This window comes from Salvelinus fontinalis, chromosome 6 (assembly GCF_029448725.1).
Source record: "Salvelinus fontinalis isolate EN_2023a chromosome 6, ASM2944872v1, whole genome shotgun sequence".
Lineage (NCBI taxonomy): Eukaryota > Metazoa > Chordata > Actinopteri > Salmoniformes > Salmonidae > Salvelinus > Salvelinus fontinalis.
The window spans coordinates 10,903,888-10,922,637 of record NC_074670.1 but is presented as its reverse complement, the minus strand read 5'-3'; the positions used below and the strand labels follow the sequence as shown (position 1 = coordinate 10,922,637).

Genomic DNA, 18,750 nt, shown 5'->3' with positions numbered 1-18,750 from the left:
AAATTGCACCGAAAGCAGCCATAATATTTACAGACACCAACGTCAAATACCTAATTACTCATCATAAAACATTTCTGAAAAATACATAGTGTACAGCAAATGAAAGACAGGCATCTTGTGATGCCAGACAATATTTCCGATTTATTAAGTGTTTTACAGCGAAAACAAAATGTAGCATTATATTAGCTTAGTACAATAGCCAGAAACACTTGGGCACCGGCGACTACGACAGATATATGAAATAACATCATAAATTGGGTCTTACTTTTGCTGATCTTTCATCAGAATGTTGAACAAGGTGTCCTTTGTCCAGATGAGTCGTTGTTTGGATTCAGAATGGCAACTTTCTCTCTCCATTTAGCAAGCGCGCTAGCCGGGTTGCACGGATCTCTCCATGTAAACAAACGGAAGAGAACGGAACACAGCAAAACTCCCGAAAAAATTTCAATAATCTGATGAAACTATATTTAAAAAACATACTTTACGATGATATGGTGACATGTATCAAATAAAATCAAAGCCGGAAATAATAGTCGCATATAACGTCAGCAAAACAAAAGGCAACCCCACTGTCCAAATTGCGTTCTTCAGAGTACCGGAAATTGGGTACACGTCATTCCAAGAGGATTTATTCCATCCCAGATCGAGATAATCACCTCATTTCTTCTCTCACAGCCTTCTTGACACCCAGAGGAAGGTGTATGACGTGTATGTATACTAATAGGTCTTGGTCCCATGTATAGGCATGAAGAAGGACAGAGCATCGATTTCAGACGTTTCACTTCCTGGTCAGGAAAAGTGCTGCAGAATGAGTTCTGTTTCACTCAGAGAAATAATTCAAACGGTTTTAGAAACTAGAGAGTGTTTTCTATCCAATAGTAATAATAATATGCATATTGTACGAGCAAGAATTGAGTACGAGGCCGTTTGAAATGGACACATTTTATCAGGCTACTCAATACTGCCCCTTGCAGCCATAAGAAGTTAAGGGCAGTTGGAATGACCATAATTGGTAAGACCTATCCATTTGATTGATCAGGGTTAACTTATAGCTAGATACCTCAATATGACAGACATATAACTAAATGTGTAACTAGCAACTTCTAGATGACCAAGTACCTAGATGGAAAATGGTTGTTGAAAAATGGTTGTTCATAGCTAAATCCTTCCAGTTATGTAATAGAAGTTAACCGCTTTACCTCTTGTCGAGATCAGTGGTGCCTTCATAGTACTTCACCTGGTTGGAAAGATCAAATAACATCTCCTTAAGGCACAGGTGTCAAACTCATTCCACGGAGGGCCGAGTGTCTGCGGGTTTTCGCTCCTCCCTTGTACTTGATTGATGAATTAACATCACTAATTAGTTAGGAACTCCCCACACCTGGTTGTCTAGGGCTTTATTGAAAGGAAAAACCAAAAACCTGCAGACACTAGGCCCTCCGTGGAATGAGTTTGACACCCCTGCCTTAAGGGATGCCATTGAAGTGCAAGCTACATATAAACAGAAAGCTACAAAAACAGTTAGCTAGCTAGTTAACGTTAGCTAAACAAAACTGTCTGGCTAGCTAGCTAGCTGACTAGGGAGGCTGATGTAAGTAAATAAGTAACGTTACAGTAGCTAGCAATTTCAATCCAAAAGCAGCTTAATTTTTTTTCTTCTATTTAACAATATTTTGTTATATAAAGACCAATATATGGTAAAGAAAACATGTCAGACTACATCTTCTTCTTTGATACTATGGCGGTTTGCAAATAAATGTCACAGGCGCATGAAAATACTACTAAAGGACACCAATAAGAAGAAGGGACTTCATTGGGCCAAGAAACACAAGCAATGGACATTAGACTGGTGGAAATCTGTCCTTTGGTCTGAGTCCCTCTGTGAGAGAGGCAGAGTAGGTGAACGGATGATCTGAGTGTGCAAAGAGTGCCAAGAGTGTGCAAAGCTTTCATCAAGGCAAAGGGTGGCTACTTTGATGAATCTCAAATGTAAAATATATTTAGATTTGTTTAACACTTTTTTTGGTTACTATATGATTCCATGTGTGTTATTTCATAGTTTTGATGTCTTCACTATTATTCTACAATGTAGAAAATAGTAAAATAAAGAAAATCCCTTGAATGAGTAGGTGTGTCCAAACTTTGACTGGTACTGCAAATTAGTTGAACAGGAGAAGAGGATGTGGTTGCTTGTGGAGCGAGAACAGTGTGGGTGGTGGTAAAACAGCTGCAGTGATGCTGATTGAAGTAGCGTACCCACCCACATTTACAATTTCATTGATCAATTTGATAAATAATACTAGTATATACAGTTACATTATTGTAGAATAGGCTACTCCTGTATCCAGACTATATTAGGATACCGTTATGATTTCATTGGTCTTGTCAGGCATGATTTTAGGTCTTTGATCAAAGTTGTATGTTGTACCTCGTTTCCCTTCTTCAATGAAAAGTACTTATGCATTCCCCATTCAATTCAGTTTGAGTGTGAATGTGTAGGCCTAGTGTCAATGGAAAAATAAACCCATAGCTCCAGCACAGAATGGCATGTAGGGGTAGTTTATTACAATGTAAAATATGTATATATCCTATAATACAATGGCATGTAGGGGTCGTTTATTACAATGTAAAATATGTATATATCCTATAATACAATGGCATGTAGGGGTAGTTTATTACAATGTAAAATATGTATATATCCTATAATAAAATGGCATGTAGGGGTAGTGTATTATAATGTGAAATACTATATATCCTGACGACATGTTAGTTACATGTAGGCGTCACGCAGACGTTAGTAAGGCGTTGGTATCATGTAATGTCAGTCAGACGTTCAATGGTAGGCAACAGCCACACGGTGGTACAGTTGCCTATGCTTAATTCTGGCACTTGTCACCCCCCATACTCTTCTGTTAACGACAGGGGTGTAGACAAGCCGTTCATTTGCGGAAGTGTGGGTCTAGGTTTTAAACAAGAACGCAACAACAAAGGGCATCGCATTGGAAAGTCGTGGAAGTACGATATCTATCGCCAAGCCATACCTATTCAGTTGGTTGCTCCAAACTTGACGCGTGAGTCCATCGTTTATACTTTTTTTGTTGCTTAGGCTATAGCCTTTATTAGTTTTTCCTTTCAATTTGATTTAATATTTATGAGCTGTATGTTCTCACTTATGTGAGTGTTTGATACAGTCTACCCTAGCCAAGATACCCGATGGAGTTGAGTACGGAGGCGATTAATTTTCGACTACATTGAGTCAGTATCAGTCGATACTTGTAAAATGTCCAGTGACAGGCTACCCTAAATTTAACACCAAGTTATTTCTTCCATCGTGTCTTTTGAAGTTAACAAAATGCCACGCTTTCGCTTTCGCTCTGTAGTTTGCCGCTGGTCTGATACTGTTAATAAATGATAGGCCTACACTGTAACATGAAGTACATAGTTGCAGTCTTATTGAAGTTGTACTTTTGTCTTAAAATCTATTCATTTCAGTCACGCCATGGCTGCCGCGGAACCAGTCTACAGTCCAACAACAGTTTCAGAGACCAAATCCAAAAAGTGGTTAATTGTACCAACAGATAATTTGGATAAAGTCAGATGTTTGATAAAGGTGGTGGAAGTGGTAAGTAATATTCTTATCATAGTTCTTGTTATGATACTGTTAATGTTCCACTGTGTTGGGCAAATCTTAATCCAAGCATAACATGAAACTACTGTCACGGCTGTTGAATGAAGAGGGCCAAGGTGCAGCGTGGTGAGCGTACATATTACTTTATTTATATGACGCCGACAAAAAACAGTAAACAATCCAAAACAACCGTGAAGCTAAAGGGCTATGTGCCACAAACAAAGTTAACTTCCCACAAAGACGGGTGGGAAAAAGGGCTACCTATGTATGGTTCTCAATCAGAGACAACGATAGACAGCTGTCCCTGATTGAGAACCCTACCTGGTCAAAACATAGAAATACAAATAATAGAACTAAAGAACATAGAATACCCACCCCAAACCACACCCTGACCAAACCAAATAGAGACATAAAAAGGATCTCTAAGGTCAGGGCATGACAACTACACTGAACAAAAAAATAAATGCAACATGTAAAGTGTTGGTCCCATGTTTCATGAGCTGAAATAAAAGCTCCCAGACATTTTCCTAATGCACAAAAAGCTTATTTCTCTAACATTTTTGGCACAAATTTGTTTATATCCCTGTTAGTGTGCATTTCTCCTTTGCCAAGATAATTGATCCACCTGATAGGTGTGGCATATCAAGAAGCTGGTTAAACGGCACGGTCATTACACATGTTCACCTTGTGCTGGGGACAATAAAAGGCCACCTTAAAATGTGCAGTTTTGTAACACAACACAATCGCACAGATGTCTCAAGTTCTGAGGGAGTGTGCAATTGGCATGCTGACTGACTCTGGTGGACATTCCTGACTGCAGGAATGTCCACCAGAGCTGTTGCTAGAGAATTGAATGTTCAACATCGTTTTAGAGAATTTGGCAGTACGTCCAACCGGCCTCACAACCACAGACCATGTATATGGCGTTGTGTGGGCGAACGGTTTGTTGATGTCAACATTGTGAACAGAGTGCCCCATGGTGGTGGTGGGGGGGGTTAAGGTATGGGCAGGCATAAACTGCGGACCATGAACACAATTGCACTTTATCTAAGGCAATTTGAATGCACAGAGACACCATGACGAGATCTGGAGGCCCATTGTCGTGCCATTCATCCGCCGCCATCACCTCATGTTTTAGTATGATAATGCACGGCCCCATGTCGCAAGGATCTGTACATAATTCCTGCAAGCTGAAAATGTCCCAGTTCTTCCATGGCCAGACGTCCCCCATTGAGCACGTTTGGGATGCTCTGGATCGACATGTACGACACTGTGTTCATGTTACCGCCAATATCCAGCAACTTCACACAACAGCCTGATCAACTCTATGTGAAGGAGATATTGCACTGCATGAGGCCAATGGTGGTCACACCAGATACTGACTGGTTTTCTGATCCACGCCCCTACCTTTAAAAAAGTATCTGTGACCAGCAGCTGCATATCTGTATTCCCAGTCAAGTGAAATCCATAGATTAGGGCTTAATGAATATATTCAATTGACTGATTCCCTCATATGAACTGTAACTCAGTAACATCTTTGAAATGTTTGCATGTTGCTTTTGATCTTTTTTCTCTGTGTATTTCAGAGGAGAGACCAGAAGGTTGTCCTCCTGTCTGTCTGTTCTGATGGCACCAAGTAGTAAAACAGGGTTAGATCAACTCTGGGGGCAATATGACTTTTATCTAGTGGTGTCATCACATGTTTACTTTGTGCTCCACACATAAGACCAGATGAACAAGTTTATGTCAAATGTCTAAGTATAAACACCTATCTGCCTTGCCAGTTGATACCACGTTCCTTGTAAGTGGATAGTCTGCGTGAAATAAATAGAATATGCAGATTTTCAAATGCTACCATTTCATTGTTTTGTATGCAACTGGATCCAGCTCCCAGAAACTGTGGGCTGTCTATCCCACAATTAACAGGCAAGTTTGTAAATCATAACCTTTTGTGTCTTTCTTAGGGTGTGACCATTGTCAGCTGTTTTTCTTGATTATTCCTTGAAATGTGAAAGTCAGACCATTCTATAGAACAGTTGCAACAGTGATGATGCACCCATCAGACCACACCCCCTTGGTGATGGCCTGGGCTATTTGTCTGTATCTTTAGCTCTATATAGCCTGTCTAGAACAGCACTCCAGTTGGACATATCACCTAGCTCACATTAAAGAGGAGACTGGGTCGGAAACTATTTTAGACAATTGGAATGCCTCCGTGTTTGCCTATATGAAAGAGCAGCCGTGCTTAAGTCAGCTTGTGTGTGTGGCGCGCATATGTGTGGGGGCGTCTTTAAAAGCAGTTCTGTTGAATTGGGTGAGGCTACTACAGCAGACTGGTGTTGACTCATGTTTGACCCCTTTCTGTGTCCCGCTGGTCATCACAAGTGGCAGAGCTGTGAAATGTCTACATTTGAACTGGATATCATGAATGGCTTACTCTTATTCCTAGACCCCAATGTCAAGGCTTCAACTATTTGACTGCGTTCCTAACTGCAGTGAAATGGGATCTTCAGTTGAATTCAAATCACATGGTTTATGGCTGCTATCTTGTATTTCTCCCCCAGTTAACAAGATCTTGAAACAAACTCTTTCCGGGCAGAGGGAGGGCTTGTTTGGGTGAGGGCACCTCTTGTACTATTAGGTTGGTCTGTGAGTAAGCAGGTTAGAGGTGGAGGTTTACTAATTGCCATAGTTTGCGATTGAGCTCTTAGTCCAGGCAATTTTTAAAATGAATTGTATCTCCTTCTGAAGCAGGAAATCTGAGTTGATTCAGAGTTTGTCTCTTGTGCAACCGCAGTCTGGAGACAGACAGTGATGACACGGCTCTGTCTTCCTCAGATCACTGGGTCCTTAGTCAAATTAATCAGAGTCAGGTGTTAGCAATACCTTCTAGCGGTGCACTGCAAATGAAATTAGCAGCCAGATGCAAAATGTCATTACCAGGGTTATTTTAAGCCTTGCTGTTTGACCTTCTTACTGTGTGTGTGTGTGTGTGTGTGTGTGTGTGTGTGTGTGTGTGTGTGTGTGTGTGTGTGTGTGTGTGTGTGTGTGTGTGAGAGAAACAATGGATTCCTCCAAATATGATCAACATTGCAAGAATGCTTGGCAAGCTCATTGCACATAAATATCTGTGGATTTAAATGTAATTTAAAGCATTTCTTGCTTAAAGCCACAAAGAACCCTGGATTCTAATGATTTTTAACTCTCTGCTCTTTCTCTTGCAACACAACACTTTGCTAGAGTTGTGTGTTCGTAGAACATTGTGGAGAGCACATACAGTCTTGCACAGCTAACCTTGTGGGAACACACAATTCAGTGCTATTCAAAATCTCATTTTCCCTAACCCGTACTCATACCCTAACCTTATCCCAAAAACCTAACCCTAGCTCCTAGCACTTAACGTATTCTAACCTTAACCCTAAACCCCCTAGAAATAGCATTTGACCTTGTGGGGACAAACAATGTCCCCAGTTGGTCAAAATGGTTGTTTATTTACTCTTCTTGTGGGTACTTAAAGGTTCAACCAAATTGATTTTTACATTTTTATTTAACTGGTCCCTACAAGTATAGTTAAACACACACAACAGACCGTAAAGAAAGTGTTAAAGGTGCTGCAGAAGAAGTCCTCTTGAGTAGGAGGCCCAGTCTTTATTACAGTGTTGACGTCAGACTGTCTGTCTGCTCATGTAATATAGCTGCAGATATAGAGCTGTGGCTTCATTAACACTATGGCTGGGGGGAAACGGACCATGGTGCATTTTACCTTGTAATATGGAACAAAGGCCTACATACTGTACAGTTTAAGCCACTGTTTTTATAGACACACACACATATGGCACATTATGCTCAGCACGTATTACAGTGAGAACATGTTTGCTGTCTACCGTTTAGTTTTCGGTACCCATTTAGTGCTGTCTGGCGTGAGGACAGACCCTCAGCGCAGTATGCTGTCTGGCGTGAGGACAGACCCTCAGCGCAGTATGCTGTCTGGCGTGAGGACAGATCCTCAGCGCAGTATGCTGTCTGGCGTGAGGACAGACCCTCAGCGCAGTATGCTGTCTGGCGTGGGGACAGATCCTCAGCGCAGTATGCTGTCTGGCGTGGGGACAGATCCTCAGCGCAGTATGCTGTCTGGCGTGAGGACAGATCCTCAGCGCAGTATGCTGTCTGGCGTGAGGACAGACCCTCAGCGCAGTATGCTGTCTGGCGTGAGGACAGACCCTCAGCGCAGTATGCTGTCTGGCGTGGGGACAGATCCTCAGCGCAGTATGCTGTCTGGCGTGAGGACAGACCCTCAGCGCAGTATGCTGTCTGGCGTGGGGACAGATCCTCAGCGCAGTATGCTGTCTGGCGTGGGGACAGATCCTCAGCGCAGTATGCTGTCTGGCGTGAGGACAGATCCTCAGCGCAGTATGCTGTCTGGCGTGGGGACAGACCCTCAGCGCAGTATGCTGTCTGGCGTGGGGACAGACCCTCAGCGCAGTATGCTGTCTGGCGTGGGGACAGACCCTCAGCGCAGTATGCTGTCTGGCGTGAGGACAGACCCTCAGCGCAGTATGCTGTCTGGCGTGAGGACAGACCCTCAGCGCAGTATGCTGTCTGGCGTGAGGACAGACCCTCAGCGCAGTATGTTGTCTGGCGTGAGGACAGACCCTCAGCGCAGTATGTTGTCTGGCGTGAGGACAGATCCTCAGCGCAGTATGCTGTCTGGCGTGGGGACAGATCCTCAGCGCAGTATGCTGTCTGGCGTGAGGACAGACCCTCAGCGCAGTATGCTGTCTGGCGTGGGGACAGATCCTCAGCGCAGTATGCTGTCTGGCGTGAGGACAGATCCTCAGCGCAGTATGTTGTCTGGCGTGAGGACAGATCCTCAGCGCAGTATGCTGTCTGGCGTGAGGACAGACCCTCAGCGCAGTATGTTGTCTGGCGTGAGGACAGATCCTCAGCGCAGTATGCTGTCTGGCGTGAGGACAGACCCTCAGCGCAGTATGTTGTCTGGCGTGAGGACAGATCCTCAGCGCAGTATGTTGTCTGGCGTGAGGACAGACCCTCAGCGCAGTATGTTGTCTGGCGTGAGGACAGACCCTCAGCGCAGTATGCTGTCTGGCGTGAGGACAGATCCTCAGCGCAGTATGCTGTCTGGCGTGAGGACAGATCCTCAGCGCAGTATGCTGTCTGGCGTGGGGACAGACCCTCAGCGCAGTATGCTGTCTGGCGTGGGGACAGATCCTCAGCGCAGTATGTTGTCTGGCGTGAGGACAGACCCTCAGCGCAGTATGCTGTCTGGCGTGGGGACAGATCCTCAGCGCAGTATGTTGTCTGGCGTGGGGACAGACCCTCAGCGCAGTATGTTGTCTGGCGTGGGGACAGATCCTCAGCGCAGTATGCTGTCTGGCGTGAGGACAGATCCTCAGCGCAGTATGCTGTCTGGCGTGGGGACAGACCCTCAGCGCAGTATGCTGTCTGGCGTGAGGACAGATCCTCAGCGCAGTATGTTGTCTGGCGTGAGGACAGATCCTCAGCGCAGTATGTTGTCTGGCGTGAGGACAGACCCTCAGCGCAGTATGCTGTCTGGCGTGAGGACAGACCCTCAGCGCAGTATGCTGTCTGGCGTGGGGACAGATCCTCAGCGCAGTATGCTGTCTGGCGTGAGGACAGATCCTCAGCGCAGTATGCTGTCTGGCGTGGGGACAGACCCTCAGCGCAGTATGTTGTCTGGCGTGGGGACAGATCCTCAGCGCAGTATGTTGTCTGTCGTGAGGACAGACCCTCAGCGCAGTATGCTGTCTGGCGTGGGGACAGATCCTCAGCGCAGTATGTTGTCTGGCGTGGGGACAGACCCTCAGCGCAGTATGTTGTCTGGCGTGAGGACAGATCCTCAGCGCAGTATGCTGTCTGGCGTGAGGACAGACCCTCAGCGCAGTATGTTGTCTGGCGTGAGGACAGACCCTCAGCGCAGTATGTTGTCTGGCGTGAGGACAGACCCTCAGCGCAGTATGTTGTCTGGCGTGAGGACAGATCCTCAGCGCAGTATGCTGTCTGGCGTGAGGACAGATCCTCAGCGCAGTATGTTGTCTGGCGTGAGGACAGACCCTCAGCGCAGTATGCTGTCTGGCGTGAGGACAGACCCTCAGCGCAGTATGCTGTCTGGCGTGAGGACAGATCCTCAGCGCAGTATGTTGTCTGGCGTGAGGACAGACCCTCAGCGCAGTATGCTGTCTGGCGTGAGGACAGACCCTCAGCGCAGTATGCTGTCTGGCGTGGGGACAGATCCTCAGCGCAGTATGCTGTCTGGCGTGGGGACAGACCCTCAGCGCAGTATGTTGTCTGGCGTGAGGACAGATCCTCAGCGCAGTATGCTGTCTGGCCTGTTCCTTCCAAACAATCGATAAGGAAACGAAAACAAAAGTCAGGAAGCGCGTGAGTCAGTTAGTGTGGTTTTGCTGGCCTTGTGTCCTTTCTTAGGAATCTTTATTAATAGTGGCTATTGAGAAATCAAAATGGGGTCTGTGGGTGTTGTAAAGGGGTGGATCCTTTAGTTGGTCACCGTTCTAATGGCAACATGAAGAAGCTATGTGTGTGTGGTGCGGTATGAATGGAGCCAGTATGTGGTGCTTCCATCACGCTGTGATGAGCTTTAAGAGTACCGTGATGGTCACACCAGAAGAATCCTCTCATTGTGAAGATTACATTAAAGAGTTGTCCCTTCCTCCAAGCCCAACTCTGAACTTCGCATCAAATATTTCGACATTTTCATAAACCCTCATTTACATAGGGCTATGATAGTCACTCAATTCTTGAGTCAACTCTACTGATGTCACTATATTGGCACAACATATAAATATAGCGTCAGAAGACAAAATCCTGAGTTCATCAATACTCAAACCATACACAAGCATGTTTGACGACACTAAATTACCCCTAACCTGTTCTATATCTGAGACAAAAAACAACTTCCCATTTAGCTCTGGTAGTACTACAGTGCCATCTGTTGTTGAGTCTGGGGTAGTACATGATCAGTTAGTTTTGACTTGTGTGTCCTCAGCTCCTGTCGTTTGTGGCCTTCATTCTTGAAGAGGTAGTGACGAACTGTATGAGATGCTCTCCGCTGTACTTCTTTGAGTTTGTCAGCTGCACAGCCTTCCTCTTCACAGCTCTCCTCCTCATCCTCCTCGCTACCACCCTGCACAAGAGAGTGGGCATCAGCTGCTGGCCCTCCCTGGTGAGTACTCAGTGTGTGTGAATATACACATTTTGTGCATATATGTTGGTAAATGAGGCCCACTGACCTGCCTAACATTTGTATGTTTATCATTCATAAGACTTTGTGTGAGAGGATACTTGTATTCCCATTTAAATGTATGCTGGTGTATAACCATGCTGACTTGTCTCTTGCAGGACTTTGCGTACACAGCTTTGATGGCTGCATTCTTCCTCATCGCCTCCATTGTGTTTGCCTCAGATAATGGTGGAACTGACCTGGAGAAGGCTGCTGTGGTAAATGATCTTTACTCAGACTGTCCTCATACCTCAGGGTCCTGGTTACTGTTCTTTCAAATGAAGACAAAATATCAGCCCAAACCAAGCTGGGTTTAGATTGAAAGGAGAACCATTTTGTCAAACTGTTTAGTGTCGTTTTCTTTGTGTTTGTTACAAGATGTTTTACTAATGTTAATACTTAGTAATAACTTATTACTATTTATTTTCAGGCATTTGGCTTCCTGGCCACTGTGGCATTCCTGGTGGATGCTGGCTGGTTTGTGAAGACCAGGGGTTTGCCTTTTAAAAAGACCAACCAGCAAGCCGCAAGCAACGGCGGGGCGCCCGTGGCAGAGGCCGAGAAACTCAACAGGGAACAGAACGAAGCAGACTAGACCCAAGGATACCTAAACGAGTGTAACACTGGTATCTCTTTCTCCCACGCAAACAAGCAATACACTATCAGAGGGCCACCTTATATCTGCTTAAAGGAAGGAAAGAAATCTCCAGTAGTTTTAACATCTTATTCAGAGCTTTTATTCTCAGCAGTGGGACCAGGAGACATGGCCTTTGCAGGTACATTTCCTTGGACCATGTACCTGCTTGGAATGGGACCACTCATTGATAAAAATAGACCAAGGCTCTCCAACCCTGTTCCTGGAGATCTATCCTCCTGTAGATTTTCACTCCAACCTTGTTCCTGGAGATCTATTCTCCTGTAGGTTTTCACTCCAACCCTGTTCCTGGAGATCTATCCTCCTGTAGGTTTTCACTCCAACCCTGTTCCTGGAGATATATCCCCCTGTAGGTTTTCACTCCAACTCTGTTCCTGGAGATCTATCCTCCTGTATGCTTTGACTCCAACCCCAGTTGTAACTAACTTGGTAATTATTAGAATCAGGTGTGTTATGTTCGGGTTGGAATTAAAACCTACTGGATTGTATATCTCCTGGAACAGGGTTGGAGTGAACCTACAGGACTGTAGCTCTCCAGGAACAGGGTTGGAGTGAACCTGCAGGATTGTATCTCTCCAGGAACAGGGCTGGAGTTAAAACCTACAGGATTGTATCTCTCCTGGAACAGGGCTGGAGTTAAAACCTACAGGACTGTAGCTCTCCAGGAACAGGGCTGGAGTTAAAACCTACAGGACTGTAGCTCTCCAGGAACAGGGTTGGAGTTAAAACCTACAGGACTGTAGCTCTCCAGGAACAGGGTTGGAGAGTCCTGGAATAGACTATTATGAGATTTTAAGATCACTGTATTGCCTTACCACTGACTGTCATGACTGCATTTCTCAGTGTTACTGGGATGAGCACCTATCTGTACTTGTAATTGAGTCTAATATTTTTCTTAATCTTATCAAGATGGCTCCAGCTATGCAAACTGCTGTATCTAATCTCTCTCTCTAAAAAATGGGTTGGGAGTTGAAAAACAATATTTATCCAGTTATTTACAGTCAAACCCAACACATCCATTTCGGAAAGTACAGTTACATTATTTAACTGGAAGAAATCCTTTTAAAAGTCGACATCATTTATTAGCCAGTTTTAAGGAATGACAATATGATTCAATTCAAACTCTTTAGAAGGAAAGGGAACAGTAATGCCAGAAATGTTTTTACAGAAATATATATTTTTTAAATTAATGGGCCCCTATGTCTGTCATTTTATTTTAGACCTATTTCCAACAAGTAACCCCAAGTCATTGATTTCTATGGTTTTAAAATTTCAGTCCATGCAAGCAAGCTCCCCAGTATTTCTATGAGTCCAACTCCACGTTCTTTATTGGTGTTCATACCATATAGATACAGTTTCATTGATTGCTATATTTAAAATGTAACTGACTATATCTGTAATGTCTTTAAAGGCCTTTTCAACTGCAGTTGATGTATTTTAATTGTATGTGTTTTTCTTTATTTCAGAAGTTAACTTGGAGGGAGGGGTCAGGGTTTTGGAAGATTGAACTATTTATTGTCCTGGATGGATTTTCTTATTCAGTTTTTCTTCTGTTCAGTCATGTGACTTTGTGTGTAATGAATGAAGTTACTTTCAGGTTAGAATGAGACCTCAATGTTCATATTTTAGTCAACAGCTAACTTAAAGGTAAGGTTAGCGATATGACGTAGATGCACAAAGTGAACAGCATAGTGGGTCAATTTCCACAACAACTAAGAGCGTTGGCGTGCGAGTCTAAACTTGTCAGCTGTTTTGTTCCCGTGGCTACCACATTGTAAGAGGTTTAAGTGAACCTGTGCAGATACTGTGTGACGGTGAAGTGTTGCAGTGTTGCTTGTGCAGCGTCATTTCGCTGACTCTACCTTTAACTCCCAGGTTGTAGAAACATTTGTTTCAGAGAATATCCTGGGATTGTACTGATGGACACCTCTTTTCCCCCAAAAAAGTTCATACACATTTGATTGGCCAATGTCTTACTTGATAAGTAGCATGTGATTTTGGATAGGGTCAGGAATCCAGATTTCTGTAAAAAATGCAATCAGAGTCAATTAACAGTGAAACAAATGCTAATCCAGCAGCTGATCTGAAATGTCTGAGGTGATAGTACAAAGTAATAGGGTAGACATATATAATACGCCATTTTTCTACTATTGGAATAAGACATTAGTATTGAAGCGACTGCTGTTATAATCAGTGACCCCTGACTGACAATTCCCTTATAAGCAAGACATTCCCATCCAAGTACAGTAGAATAAGTGTTTTCTCAGGACAAATACTGTAAAAGGTTGATGTTGTTCATGAAAGCAACGTGATATTAGTGCCCTAATCCTATCAGATACACAGTACATGACTAGGTGTAAGGGTTGAGGGTTTGAATGGGGCATATACATAGCCCTTATCTGAACCTGTGCCTTAATACTGACTAGTAATATTCACAGATAGCAATATATACTCAATGTTTTGTGCCAATGTTTTATGCCTTCATTTTTGTAATTGAAAAAACATCTATATTGTGTCAATAATTCGTCATGCAATAAATGCCATCACTTTTCTGAAGTATTTAGTTTCATGGGATTACTGGTTAAGAGCGTACATCTGTACATATCCTCTGTGCAATATATATATCTGTTCTTATTTAGCCCTTGTAATCTACTGTATCAGAGATAGTAGTGTTGTACAGGTCCAACCCCTCAACCTGCGTGTGAATTCAGTTAGTCCACAAGGGGGCACATGTTACTCACGAGACAAAACCATCAGTAGTTCAACAGGAATTGCTTTTAGGGAATGCGAACCATAATATAAACCGTTTTTAAGGAGTGGTCAACCACCTAAAGATATAAGATGATCATCCCTGAGGTCATGCTATTCTAAATCCAAAGCTTATCATTTTAATGCAGTTTTCATTTTTTTATTTTTTTGTCAATAGTGTCTTTTTACTTCATTTTTAAAATGTTTGTCATTTAGCAGACGCTCTTACCCAGAACGACATACAGGAGCAATTAGGCCTTGCTCAAGGGCACATTGACAGATTTTTCACTTAGTCAGCTTAGAGATTCTGTATTATATTGGTGGGTTGAGACCAAAGTCAATGCCATGGATTTTATCCCCAGCTCATGCTTATGTAAATTACCTCCACTAATGAAACTGAATAATATCAATTCATTTCCTCAGCTTATATTGTGAGGCAGATGGAGCTACAGAGCTCATAGAACAGCATGTCAGAATAAATGCAGTTGGTGAACATGAAGCTGCTACTTTGGGCTGCTGAAAGTAAACAAATGGGGCCCCAGGGAGAGCAGGGCTGCTGGAGCCAGCACAGTGTGAGTAATGTTCTCCCTACTAGCCTCCCATCTCTAACCCAAACAACGTTTCCACAGACATCTCACTTCCACTGCTCCCTCCCTCCCTCCCATCCGCCTTTCCTTCTCGCTTCTCAGACTGGACTAGGCTGCCTTTTAATGACGTGTATATATCTGAAACCAAACAGAGCTTTCATGGAGGGTTTGATCAACAGGCCACCAATGGACACCATATTGCATGGGGGTAGTGGTACTGATGTCTCTGCTGCCATATTCCTGGCAGGTCTCTCTGTACCAGGTCTCTCTGTACCAGGTCTCTCTGTACCAGGTCTCTCTGTACCAGGTCTCTCTGTACCAGGTCTCTCTGTACCAGGTCTCTCTGTACCAGTCCTCTCTGTACCAGGCCTCTCTGTACCAGGCCTCTCTGTACCAGGCCTCTCTGTACCAGGCCTCTCTGTACCAGGCCTCTCTGTACCAGGTCTCTCTGTACCAGGCCTCTCTGTACCAGGCCTCTCTGTACCAGTCCTCTCTGTACCAGTCCTCTCTGTACCAGGCCTCTCTGTACCAGGTCTCTCTGTACCAGGCCTCTCTGTACCAGGTCTCTCTGTACCAGGTCTCTCTGTACCAGGCCTCTCTGTACCAGGCCTCTCTGTACCAGGTCTCTCTGTACCAGGTCTCTCTGTACCAGGCCTCTCTGCGCCAATAGAGTAGGTTGATATCAGATCGTCACGAGACCACAAAAGTTTGGGCAGCAGCAGTTTTTTAAAATAAGAATATCTCCTCCATTTACATTAACACATAAGCCTGAAACTCAGGAAGACAACATGATTTTGTCAGCAACATGTAATAATACCATCCTCTTTTAAAGAGTACAACCCTTTCCACAGAGGGTTCTACATGTAACCCAAAAGAGTTCTACCTGGAACCAAAAGGGGTTCTCCTATGGGGACAGCTGCAGAACCCTTTTCTCTAAGAGTGTGTACTTTAAAGTGAATTCCCTTGCCTCCACCAGGAATAGTGAGGAGGTACTAATCAGTATTTCCCTGTGTTTAGGCCATGTCCCACCCGGCAACACAGGAATGTCTTGGACCTTTCCCAGGTCATTAATGGAAGTGTATGGACATTTTCAGCTGGGGATTTTGTACACTTGAACAGGGGAAGGGGGCATTGGGTATAGATACACTACTGTTCAAAAGTTTGTGGTCACTTAGAAATGTCCTTGTTTTTGAAAGAAAAGGCAATTTTTTTGTCCATTAAAATTACATCACATTGATCAGAAATACAGTGCAGACATTGTTGTAAATGACTATTGTAGCTGGAAACGGCAGATTTTTTAATGGAATATAGGCGTACAGAGGCCCATTATCAGCAACCATCACTTTGTGTTCCAGTGGCACATTGTGTTAGATAATCCAAGGTTATCATTTCAAAAAGCTAATTGATCATTAGAAAACCCTTTTGCAATTATGTTAGCAGAGCTGAAAACTGTTCTGATTAAAGAAGCAATAAAACTGGCCTTCTTTAGATTAGTTGAGTATCTAGAGAATCAGCATTTGTGGGTTCGATTACAGGCTCAAAATGTCCAGAAACAAAGACCTTTCTTCTGAAACTCTTCAATCTATTCTTGTTCGGAGAAATGAAGGCTATTCCATGCGAGAAATTGACAAGAAACTGAAGATCTCGTACAACGCTGTCTACTACTCCCTTCACAGAACAGCGCAAACTGGCTCTAACCAGAATAGAAAGAGCGGGAGGCCCCGGTGCACAACCGAGCAAGAGGACAAGTACTTTAGAGTGTCTAGTTTGAGAAAGACGCCTCACAAGTCCTCAACTGGCAGCTTCATTAAATAGTACCCGCAAAACACCAGTCTCACCGTCAACAGTGAAGAGGCGACTCCGGGATGCTGGCCTTCTAGGCAGAGTTCCTCTGTCCAGTCTCAACGTCAACAGTGAAGAGGCGACTCCGGGATGCTGGCCTTCTAGGCAGAGTTCCTCTGTCCAGTCTCAACGTCAACAGTGAAGAGGCGACTCCGGGATGCTGGCCTTCTAGGCAGAGTTGTAAAGAAAAGGCCATATCTCTGTCCAGTGTCCGTGTTCTTTTTCCCAACTTAATCTTTTATTGGCCAGTCTGAGATATGGCTTTTTCTTTGCAAACTTTTGAACGGTAGTGTATATACACACACACAGTATACTATAAGAAACAGTAATGCACATGTAGGTCAAGGATCAGGTTCTACAATTCGTATCTACCACTCTGAGAGAAAACGCTTTATGTTCAACAACTTCTCAACCAGTGGCGGTCGGTGCCGTTTAAGATGAGGGAGGACGCAATTGTTTTTTATGAGCATGGCCTTTTTTCTATTACAGCATATTGGATGACTGTCATTCATTTTCCATTCACCCTGCTCAATGTAACATCGATAGGTTTAGGCTACTACGTGATACTCTAATGTTCCCTATACCAATCATGAGGTTGCTACAACCTAGCCTATGAATGGAAGTTTACAAAGTACTGTAGGTGCACAGGTCGAGAGAAATTTGAGGAATCAACGTGACAGACATTGTCACATTTAATACCGCCTTGCACAATCTTGCCTGCATCTAGCTGATCTGGGGTGTAATCATTAGTCCAACAGTTGCAAACAAGAGTTTATATTGGACAATAAAAATTCACAGAATAAATACACCCCTGTTAACACACAAATACAGTTCACTTTCATAGCAGCCACATATAAACCCCATGATCCCTGTGATCGTTGGATAATTCCTTCTCGCATCTACGCGCTCACCTCTCACCTTTTTTAATTTATTTTTTTACTTCTGTGCACAACGTATCAGCTGTCTGTGACCAGGCGAAAAAACCTTTCCAAGCCAAACCTTCATATCATAACCACTACACACAGCCTACATCGTTGTCACCATATTAGCTAATGTCAAGTCAACATAGTAACTAAAACTCAGTGGTGGAGAAAGTACCCAATTTTGATACTTGAGTAAAAGTAAAGATACTCAAGTAAAAGTTACCCAGTAAAATACTACTTAAGTAAAAGTCTAAAAGTATTTGGTTTTACATATACTTAATTATCAAAAGTAAATGTAATTGCTAAAATATACTTAAGTATCAAAAGTAAAAGTATAAATAATTTCAAATTCCTTATAAAGCAAACCAGACGGCATCATTTTATGTTTTTTTTTTTAATTTACTGATAACCAGGGGCATGCTCTAACACTCAGACATCATTTATAAACAAGGCATGTGTTGAGTCAAGTCCGCCAGATCAGAGGCAATAGGGATGACCAGGGATGTTCTCTTGATAAGTGTGTGAATTGGATAGTTTTCCTGTCCTGCTAAGCATTCAAAATGTAACGAGTACTTTTGGGTGTCAGGGAAAATGTATGGAGTAAAAAGTACATAATTGTCTTTAGGTATGTAGTGAAATAAAAGTTGTAAAAAATATAAATAGTAAAGTACAGATACCCCCCAAAAACATTTTGTGTATTTTTACTTTACACAACTGCTAGAACTAACACATTAGTAAGCCTGCTACAATCATGCAGAACAGTGTACATTTAGCTAGCAGTTTAGCAGTTACACCTGCGGGCCCCAGTGGCAATAAATTAATAAAACCAAAAGCTTACCTTGACTTGGAAGAGTTCCAGTGTTGGATAGCCAGCTAGGTAACATAGCACCTCTCTCTGTTTGAGCCGGGTGTTTGAGTAGGCTAAACTAGCTAGCTGCATTCGCTAGCTAAGTAAGTGAAAAAAATATGAAATATAGCTAGCTCGCTCTTGCGTCTCCTTTATTTAAGAATTACATTTTTCAAAACTGCTCAACTATTGTCTTTCTCTTTGAGTCAACTACTCACAACAGTGCTAGCTAGCTGTAGTT

At 43.4% G+C, this 18,750-nt stretch overlaps 1 protein-coding gene across 1 annotated transcript; it reads left to right on the top strand.

The window, feature by feature from the left end:
- The first annotated feature begins 2,935 nt into the window (after window positions 1-2,935).
- cmtm6 (CKLF-like MARVEL transmembrane domain containing 6) lies at window positions 2,936-14,121 on the top strand. The gene is made up of 6 exons (XM_055924868.1): window positions 2,936-3,071; window positions 3,493-3,622; window positions 10,674-10,850; window positions 11,027-11,125; window positions 11,338-11,533; window positions 13,029-14,121. Exons 2-5 carry the CDS (start codon window positions 3,500-3,502, stop codon window positions 11,500-11,502), a joined length of 564 nt encoding a protein of 187 aa, XP_055780843.1. The 5' UTR covers window positions 2,936-3,071; window positions 3,493-3,499; the 3' UTR covers window positions 11,503-11,533; window positions 13,029-14,121.
- The last annotated feature ends 4,629 nt before the right edge of the window (window positions 14,122-18,750 follow it).

What these genes read in the sequence shown, in the direction of transcription:
- cmtm6 (XM_055924868.1), top strand. Translation starts at nt 3,500, where the DNA reads ATGGCTGCCGCGGAACCAGTCTACAGTCCAACAACAGTTTCAGAGACC. An exon ending in TCAGCTGCTGGCCCTCCCTG is followed by an intron (nt 10,851 to 11,026) that starts GTGAGTACTCAG and finishes TGTCTCTTGCAG; the next exon opens with GACTTTGCGTACACAGCTTT. An exon ending in ACCTGGAGAAGGCTGCTGTG is followed by an intron (nt 11,126 to 11,337) that starts GTAAATGATCTT and finishes ATTTATTTTCAG; the next exon opens with GCATTTGGCTTCCTGGCCAC.